The 9,220-nt window shown below is 36.2% G+C and overlaps 1 protein-coding gene across 2 annotated transcripts in view; it reads left to right on the top strand.

The window, feature by feature from the left end:
• The window catches only part of LRP12 (LDL receptor related protein 12), a 63,866-nt gene extending 54,924 nt beyond the window's left edge, over window positions 1-8,942 (top strand). For both annotated transcript variants that reach the window (XM_017885202.1, XM_017885201.1), the window contains 3 exons: window positions 100-1,204; window positions 2,968-3,100; window positions 6,632-8,942. In XM_017885202.1, the coding sequence (XP_017740691.1) occupies window positions 100-1,204; window positions 2,968-3,100; window positions 6,632-7,498 (2,105 nt within the window). In that variant the 3' untranslated portion in view covers window positions 7,499-8,942. The remainder of the gene's footprint in view (window positions 1-99; window positions 1,205-2,967; window positions 3,101-6,631) is intronic.
• Window positions 8,943-9,220: the final 278 nt, after the last annotated feature.

The following is a 9,220-nucleotide window of genomic DNA, read 5'->3' as shown; positions in this document are numbered from 1 at the left end:
ACATTTATTATAAAATACTGCTCTTGCTGTTTTATGTCTTTTAAAGATTATAATTTTTCTCCTTCTCTTTCCATCTCCTTTGTACTCACATCTTCACAGGGAAATCTGAGGAACCAAACTGTGCTTGTGACCAGTTTCGTTGTGGTAATGGAAAGTGTATACCAGAAGCCTGGAAGTGTAATAACATGGATGAATGTGGAGATAGCTCCGATGAAGAGATCTGTGCCAAAGAAGCTAATCCTCCAACTGCCGCTGCTTTTCAACCCTGTGCTTACAACCAGTTCCAGTGTTTATCCCGTTTCACCAAAGTTTACACTTGCCTCCCTGAATCTTTAAAATGTGATGGAAACATTGACTGCCTTGACCTAGGAGATGAGATAGACTGTGATGTGCCAACGTGTGGGCAGTGGCTAAAATATTTTTATGGTACTTTTAATTCTCCCAATTACCCAGATTTTTATCCTCCTGGAAGCAATTGCACCTGGTTAATCGACACTGGTGATCACCGTAAAGTCATTTTACGCTTTACTGACTTTAAACTTGATGGTACTGGTTATGGTGATTATGTCAAAATATATGATGGATTAGAGGAGAATCCACACAAGCTTTTGCGTGTGTTGACAGCTTTTGATTCTCATGCACCTCTTACAGTTGTTTCTTCTTCTGGACAGATAAGGGTACATTTTTGTGCTGATAAAGTGAATGCTGCGAGGGGATTTAATGCTACTTACCAAGTAGATGGGTTCTGTTTGCCATGGGAAATACCCTGTGGAGGTAACTGGGGGTGTTATACTGAGCAGCAGCGTTGTGATGGGTATTGGCATTGCCCAAATGGAAGGGATGAAATCAATTGTACCATGTGCCAGAAGGAAGAATTTCCATGTTCCCGAAACGGTGTCTGTTATCCTCGTTCTGATCGCTGCAACTACCAGAATCATTGCCCAAATGGCTCAGATGAAAAAAACTGCTTTTTTTGCCAACCAGGAAATTTCCATTGTAAAAACAATCGTTGCGTGTTTGAAAGTTGGGTGTGTGATTCTCAAGATGACTGTGGTGATGGCAGCGATGAAGAGAATTGCCCAGTAATCGTGCCTACAAGAGTCATCACTGCTGCCGTCATAGGGAGCCTCATCTGTGGCCTGTTACTCGTCATTGCATTGGGATGTACTTGTAAGCTTTATTCTCTGAGAATGTTTGAAAGAAGGTCAGTACCAAGACAGAACTATAAGGTTATGCTCTCCACAATAAAAGCAGGCCCAAATATTTGAAATGAGTACTTTGAGGATTAGCAATGTATTTTTGTTTTATATTAGTTTAGAAATGGATAAAGATTGTTGATGATGTATCAAATTAGTGTGAAAAGCCCAAGACTCAAAAGGCCAAACACATTACAAACTAAATATTTAGAGTTATGAGAAAAAGCAGTCTATTTACCAGCTCCTGTTTTCAGATTAATCCGTTTTATAGGAATATTGTAAGCTGCAGCTCTCAGTTTTAGTGTTTTAACCTGTATTTTTCTAAATACTAATTCAAAAATTCCAGATATGTGATAGCCTACTATGTTCAAAGCATACAGGTAAATAGAAAAATGAATAAGGCATAATATCACAAGCAGTTTACGGTTAGGAGGAAGGAATTGGGGCATGGAGTAAGATGACAAAAGTGTAATGTTGTAAAGAGCTGTAAAACAAAATGATACAAAGTGAAAAATACCTAATCTAATGAGGAAGAGAGGTGGAAAGGCTTTGATTGGAGAGGTACCACTTGAAATGTATGAGTAGAATATAGATAGGGGAAAAGGTGTTGTTAAAGCAATAACCTGGGAAAATATATAGAAGTAGGAATGTCCAGCATTGCTCAAAAAGTAAGCACATGGTTCAGTTTATCTGGAGCCCAGGATGCGTGTGAAGGGCTAATAGGAGGTACGATTGGAACACAAGACTATTGTCCTGTTGTAGAGTTAAGTGACAACAGCACTTCAGAGTTCTCAGTTTAGTAAGAAATGGTTAACTGTTAAAGGGTGACCTTCAGAGTGAGTAGTTTTCAGTATGATCCAGGGTAAATGGGACCTGAGAGAAGTTAATGGCAGAGATGTCCCTGTGGAGACAATGACCTTCAGTCCCAGGAGAATTACAAATAATAGATTTAACAAAGAACTTTTTATGTAACAGATGGCTAATAGATGGCACATAGATGCACAGTATTGTAATAACCATTACTGCATCTTTTCTTTTTTTTCCTTTTTGTTTGTTTGTTTGTTTGTTTTGAGACAGAGTCTTGCTCTGTCACCCAGGCTGGAGTGCAGTGGTGCAGTCTCAGCTGACTGCACTCTGTCTCCCAGGTTCAAGCGATTCTCCTGCCTCAGCCTCCCAAGTAGCTGGGATTACAAGTGCCTGCCACCACGCCTGCCTAATCTTTTGTATTTTTAGTAGAGACGGGGTTTCACTCTGTTGACCAGGCTGGTCCCAAACTCCTGACTTCGTGATCCGCCCACCTTGGCCTCCCAAAGTACTGGGATTACAGGCATGAGCCACCGCACCTGGCCTCTGCATCTTTTCTTTGGGCAAGTGTAAATGGCAAGAAAACTTTTTACCACGTTGCAACAAAAGAGCACAATGAAGAGTCAGAGATCCCAGCTAGACGTCAACATATATTCAGTAAATACAGTGTTCTTAGGAGTTGTAAAATCTTGTATTATTTCTCCCTTTACCTTTACAGGGATTTTCATTCATTAAAACTCAGTGATCCAGGCTTTTACTAGCTTAAAGCCCCATTGAAGACTGCTTGCTTCAACTTTGTATTCCTAGTGTAGGGATAATACATATATTCAGTAAATGTTTGTAAAATGACTAAGCTTTAAAATGATCAAATATGCCAAGATTCAGATTGTTTTAATTACTGATAATGGAAATTTGTTCTTTTCTTAGCTCCCCTTTTAATCTTTTTTCTTTCCATCTACTCTCAAAGATCATTTGAAACACAGTTGTCAAGAGTGGAAGCAGAATTGTTAAGAAGAGAAGCTCCGCCCTCTTATGGACAATTGATTGCTCAGGGTTTAATTCCACCAGTTGAAGATTTTCCTGTTTGTTCACCTAATCAGGTATATTGTAATGTGTAGTTTCTATTACATTTCCTCTTAAAATGAAATCTGTGCCTGTATATATGATAAAGCAAAGACCCTTGACTGTCAGAATTTTTGCAATCAAGGATTTAAATGTATGGAAGATTTGAAGTCATAGTTTTCATTACATTTTAACACTACAAACTACAAAAGTTTATTTTTCATTCCACTGATGTGGTTTTGCGAGTCTGAAGCATTTTACTGTTTAGGATAATTTAGTGCATTATAATTCGAAAGTATTGAGCTTAGCAAATTATTTTTTACCTGACCTGAACATCTATAGGATTTAAGAATGAACACTAAAATTAATATGCTAGTAATATAACATGCTAGATTAACCAGTTATAAGTAAAAGTAATTGAAATGAAGTTAACATTTCTACCTGAGGAAAAACATCTTCAAGCCTGATTTTACAGTGTTTAACAATTTATAGCATTTTGTTTATATAGTAATTCATTATATGTTTCTGAATTCTTTAAATTTCTCAGCAGTTAAAAAAATTTTCTTGTCGTGCTTAAAAATGTGCCAGCGTTCATTTTAGGCATAAGGATTTATACACTTAAATTGCAAATTCATTCAGAAACATTTATAAAAATTGTTTCCAGTATTAGAATTAAAACTGGTAAACATTGTTTACCTAGTAATATAATTATTTTCAAAATAGAATACCATTTCCTTTTTGGTAAATGGGATTTCTGATTACAGTCTATCACCTTATTGGAGTCTTTTAGGAAATCTTTGGTGAGAATTTGTGGTTTCAAGACATTTCTCCATAAGTAACTGCCTAAGTAAATCAGTCAGAAGTTCCACTGGTTGGAATTTTGTGTGCAAAGTAGGAAAAACCTAAGTTGTGGCTTCTTTATATCAGCCCTGCTATGGGGAAAGTTTTTTTTTTTTTAAAGTAAGAATCAGATCATGGTTAATTTTACACACCTACTTCATTCTCTACCACCCATCACCCCTAAACCCCATATAAAGTTAGAGGGAACACAGTTCACACAATATTGTCCTCACTCCTGACACCAATTGCAAATTCAAGGAGTTCCCCAAGTCCCCTTCAGGTTTGGGGATTCACTAGGAAGACTCAGAAAACTCACTGAAAGCAACTTACTTGCGGTTACAGTTTATTACAGGGAGAGGATACAAACATACAGATTAACCAAGGGAAAAGATGCACAGGACAAAGTTCAGAAGGGTACCAAACATGGACCTTCCAGTTGTCCTTTCCCCATAGAGACAGGAGGGCATTACTCTGTCAACACAGATGTGTGACAGTATGCATGGAGTGTTACCAACCAGGAAAGCTCACCCAGGCCTCAGTGTCTGGAGTTTGTACTAGTGCACTAGCACATAGGCAGGATTAATTGCACATGTGGCCAATCCCAGTTTCTAGCCTTATCCAGAGATTGACCCAAAACCCTCACCCTACATCACACTGTTGGTGTGGTTCAGAGCTTCCACTCTAAATCAGTTTTACTATCTGGCTGGTCCAAGGTCCCCAGGCAAAGACACTGCTTTCAGACAAGACAGTAGAAGGGCTTGGAGACCCAGAAGCCAAGGACAGAGGCTTTGGGTGAGGTTAAATTCTTTATTACCTCGCACTACCCCAGTTTCTCAGGTTATATTACCCTTGTGGGAGAATTCTACTTCAACATTTTAAAATAAAGTATGTTTTTGGGTGGTAAGTTAGATTTTATTCATTTAATGAAATTAAACTCTCAAGTTTGAAGCTTTTGGTAACAAATTATCAAATTTTATAGCAGTTTTGGAAAAAATAAGTAATGATGTAATTCACCATCTCACTCAAAGTAGAAATGCTTTTGAGGAATGCTTTCTCCTTCATAAACTGAAGAAGTATATGAAATTATTCCTAGAACATTCATGAGATCCCCTCATAAAATGTTAGATTGCCAATCCTAATTAAACTGACTTTAAGTAGAGAGTTTCACCTCACTATGACAAACCAAATGTTAAAGTCAACATTAAAGTATGTTGAAGGCATTGTTGATCTTGATGGCTAATAGCAGCACAACAGAGAAGGATAACAGAAGAGCCTTTTGTTCATTGCTGGATATAATAGCATAGTGCTCAACATGAAGCCTTAAAACTTGCATGCTCACTGTTGAGGAGCAGATCGGTGGAGAAGTTCATTAGAAATGTGAACCACTTTTTCTTTCTTTTTTTTTTTTTAATTTGTAGTTAGGTACTTGTTAATTGGTGAAAAATCTTACTCATCTGTATAGCAAATCCATGTGTGCTGATATCCAAATTTCTTATTGACAGTCTGTGCCTTACTAAAGTTAGACTATGAAATGTTCCTATGATAGTAGCTTCTTAACTTATCATAAATTATGTTCATGGCACTATGGAAAGGCCTATATGGAAAGCATAAATAAATGCAATACCAGCCACAAAGAGATACAGAACATAAGAGGACATCTTCCTTATTTTCTACCGTCTTTCTTACGTGAGGGGAAAGGGAAGAGGTGTGAGTTTTGGCCGGAGATAGTGTCATCATCTGAAGGAGAGTGTATCAACTTGAGATTGTTTCCTGGAAATAAAATTTTTACATACTAAATGCCAGGTTGGTGAAAGCTATTTCACATTTGAATACTTCTTTTTATAACCACTAGATGGAGCTTAAAGTCTATCTTATATAATGCTATATGCTTTTAAAAATAAACTCTAAACTTGTTCATCTAGAAAAGAATAGATTTTTTATTCAGTTGGGCAACCTTTCATATACACTAATTACAGCTAACTAGCTTTCAGAGAATAATGATATGATAATTTATGCTTAATACTAAACTATAGAAAATAACACTTTAAAGATTGAGAAGGAATCTAAATGTCTAGATACCACTGAGTAGTGATATAAACAAGCTAACTTCTTTTGTTTCTTGTTGTCTTCTATGCTGTATTACAAATATAATTCCTTTATTTGTGACAATATAATTAAATCCTCAGTATCCATTCACCAAATCCTTGAGAAGCAACTCTGTGAAATGCAATTTTCACATGTTTTGGAAAAGTTCAGCCTTGTAAATTAAATCTAATGTGTTCTTTTTTTAAAAAAAGAAAAAAGATAAAAGGCCTGGTTTTCACAAACTCATTTTGGTCACTTCGTCAATTATGGTGGAGATTCTCCTATGTCTGTAGTTACAGAAGTATCAATTTTATTTTCTAGCTTTGGTACACTTTTCACATTGGATTATGATGTGAGATTTTGAAACAACTGTTACAGTTGACACTAAATATCATTTTTAAGTTGCATATATAAAATGGAATAGCAAGAAAATTTTAAACACAGCAATGATTCAAGTTATATTAGTAGATTAGATTCTGTAGTAGGATGAACCCACATAGGTAAGAGAATTTAATTTTTCCTCCTTAGACCCAAGCAACAATGAGTAACAGAATTTTTAATCGCAACACATTCTTAAGAGAAGGGTATTTTTTATCTTAGGACCTTGTTGTTAACTATCTTAAGACCTTTTCTTATTCTTGTAGGCTTCTGTTTTGGAAAATCTGAGGCTAGCAGTACGATCTCAGCTTGGATTTACTTCAGTCAGACTTCCTATGGCAGGCAGATCAAGCAACATTTGGAACCGTATTTTTAATTTTGCAAGATCACGTCATTCTGGGTCATTGGCTTTGGTCTCAGCAGATGGAGATGAGGTTGTCTCTAGTCAGAGTACCAGTAGAGAACCTGAGAGAAATCATACTCACAGAAGTTTGTTTTCCGTGGAGTCTGATGATACAGACACAGAAAATGAGAGAAGAGATACGGCAGGAGCATCTGGTGGGGTTGCAGCTCCTTTGCCTCAAAAAGTCCCTCCCACAACGGCAGTAGAAGCGACAGTAGGAGCGTGTGCAAGTTCCTCAACTCAGAGTACCCGAGGTGGTCATGCAGATAATGGAAGGGATGTGACAAGTGTGGAACCCCCAAGTGTGAGTCCAGCACGTCACCAGCTTACAAGTGCACTCAGTCGTATGACTCAGGGGCTACGTTGGGTACGTTTTACATTAGGACGATCTAGTTCCGTAAGTCAGAACCAGAGTCCTTTGAGACAACTTGATAATGGGGTAAGTGGAAGAGAAGATGATGATGATGTTGAAATGCTAATTCCAGTTTCTGATGGATCTTCAGACTTTGATGTGAATGACTGCTCCAGACCTCTTCTTGATCTTGCCTCAGATCAAGGACAAGGGCTTAGACAACCATATAGTGCAACAAACCCTGGAGTAAGGCCAAGTAATCGAGATGGCCCCTGTGAGCGCTGTGGCATTGTCCACACTGCCCAGATACCAGACACTTGCTTGGAAGTAACACTGAAAAACGAAACGAGTGATGATGAGGCTTTGTTACTTTGTTAGGTACGAATCACATAAGGGAGATTGTATACAAGTTGGAGCAATATCCATTTATTATTTTGTAACTTTACAGTTAAACTAGTTTTAGTTTAAAAAGAAAAAATGCAGGGTGATTTCTTATTATTATATGTTAGCCTGCATGGTTAAATTCGACAACTTGTAACTCTATGAACTTAGAGTTTACTATTTTAGCAGCTAAAAATGCATTACATATTCATATTGTTCAATAATGTCCTTTCGTTTGTTTCTGATTGTTTTCATCCTGATACTGTAGTTCACTGTAGAAATGTGACTGCTGAAACTCATTTCATTGTCATTTTTATCTATCCTATGTTAAATGGTTTGTTTGTACAAAATAATACCTTATTTTAATTGAAATGTTTACGCTTTTGTCAACACATCTTGTAACTTAATATACTAGATGTTAAGGTTGTTAATGTACAAAAAAAAACCCTTATACTCACCTGCGTTTTCGTTTGTTTAACATTTGTCCATTATCGGATTTCATTATCATATGAACTTGTCAAAGGGAAGCAAACTTTGTCTAAAAATTTTTCTCTTATGTTTAACATACAACGATGTGAAATTTAGGCAGAGTTAGATAAATTACTCGCAAAAACAAAACTCTTTTATAAAGATTTTCTAATGTTGACTTTAATACTCTAACATGGTACAAACCAAATGGTAAAATCCCAAGTCATTTCTTTTTTCATCTGTATTTAGCAACAGAATTAAGTGGATGAAGATATTCTACTATGCATTAAATCTTGAACTTTATAAAACATGTACAAAAACTGTACAAGATAAGTTCCAACTGGTAATGTCTTTCCCTAATACAGGGTTGCGCTTGTATTGGACCCTAGGGATTTGCACTAAAATTATATCAAGGTCTCAGATGAGCTTAGTGCACAAGCACTATCACTTTAAATACTATTATTTGCTACCACAGCGACTATATATTTCCATAGCTTTTGGCTGGGGGCGGGGGGCATTTTTATTACAACTTGAAATTGCTTTGCTGGTTTCATATTTATTTGTTGTATTTAAGAAATACATTGTTGTAAGAGTGATTTTTTTTCAATATATTTTATTCCTGGGGGGGATCATGCTACACTCTCAAAGACAAGAAAATTGAGAAATCATTCAGATCATCCCCCCTTTTTAAGTAGTGTGAATTATAAAAACCCGACATTTTTTTTATGTCAGTTGCTGTTTATTTATTCTTTAGCTGTCTGTTTTAGTAGTTTAATGATTGAGTATGAAAAATGTATTTGTGTGTGATTATTGCTATTTATTAAATTTTAAGTACTTTGCTGAATGTCATTTTAAAGCATGTTTGAAGTCTTGTGTATTTGTGTTATGCTGTCAGGAGGAACTGACTAAGATGTTTTAATATGTATCAAAAAATTAAAATGATTTTTTTTATTGCCTTGAGGTACTTTTTAAATCAAAGTTGTTCTTTATTTGTTGAATTTTGGTGCATATACAAATTCAGGCCATAAAATATGCAATATATCTAGAATAAAAATGATTAGAAAGAGATCATTCCTTAACTGCTTTATAGTAAAGTAGCAACTTTTACCAGTACTCGAGGGTAAAATTTTCTAAGGACTTGAATATTACTTTGCTTGAGACTGCCCTTCAATTGATGTATCTCACAAGATGAAAGAGTTTAATGGATTAACTGCGTTTTAGTTGACGTGTCTCACAAGATGCAGTAACACA

This window comes from Rhinopithecus bieti, unplaced genomic scaffold (genome assembly GCF_001698545.2).
Source record: "Rhinopithecus bieti isolate Rb0 unplaced genomic scaffold, ASM169854v2 scaffold_13352, whole genome shotgun sequence".
Lineage (NCBI taxonomy): Eukaryota > Metazoa > Chordata > Mammalia > Primates > Cercopithecidae > Rhinopithecus > Rhinopithecus bieti.
The sequence above is the reverse complement of the archived record's forward strand: the minus strand, read 5'-3'. Positions and strand labels throughout refer to the sequence as shown.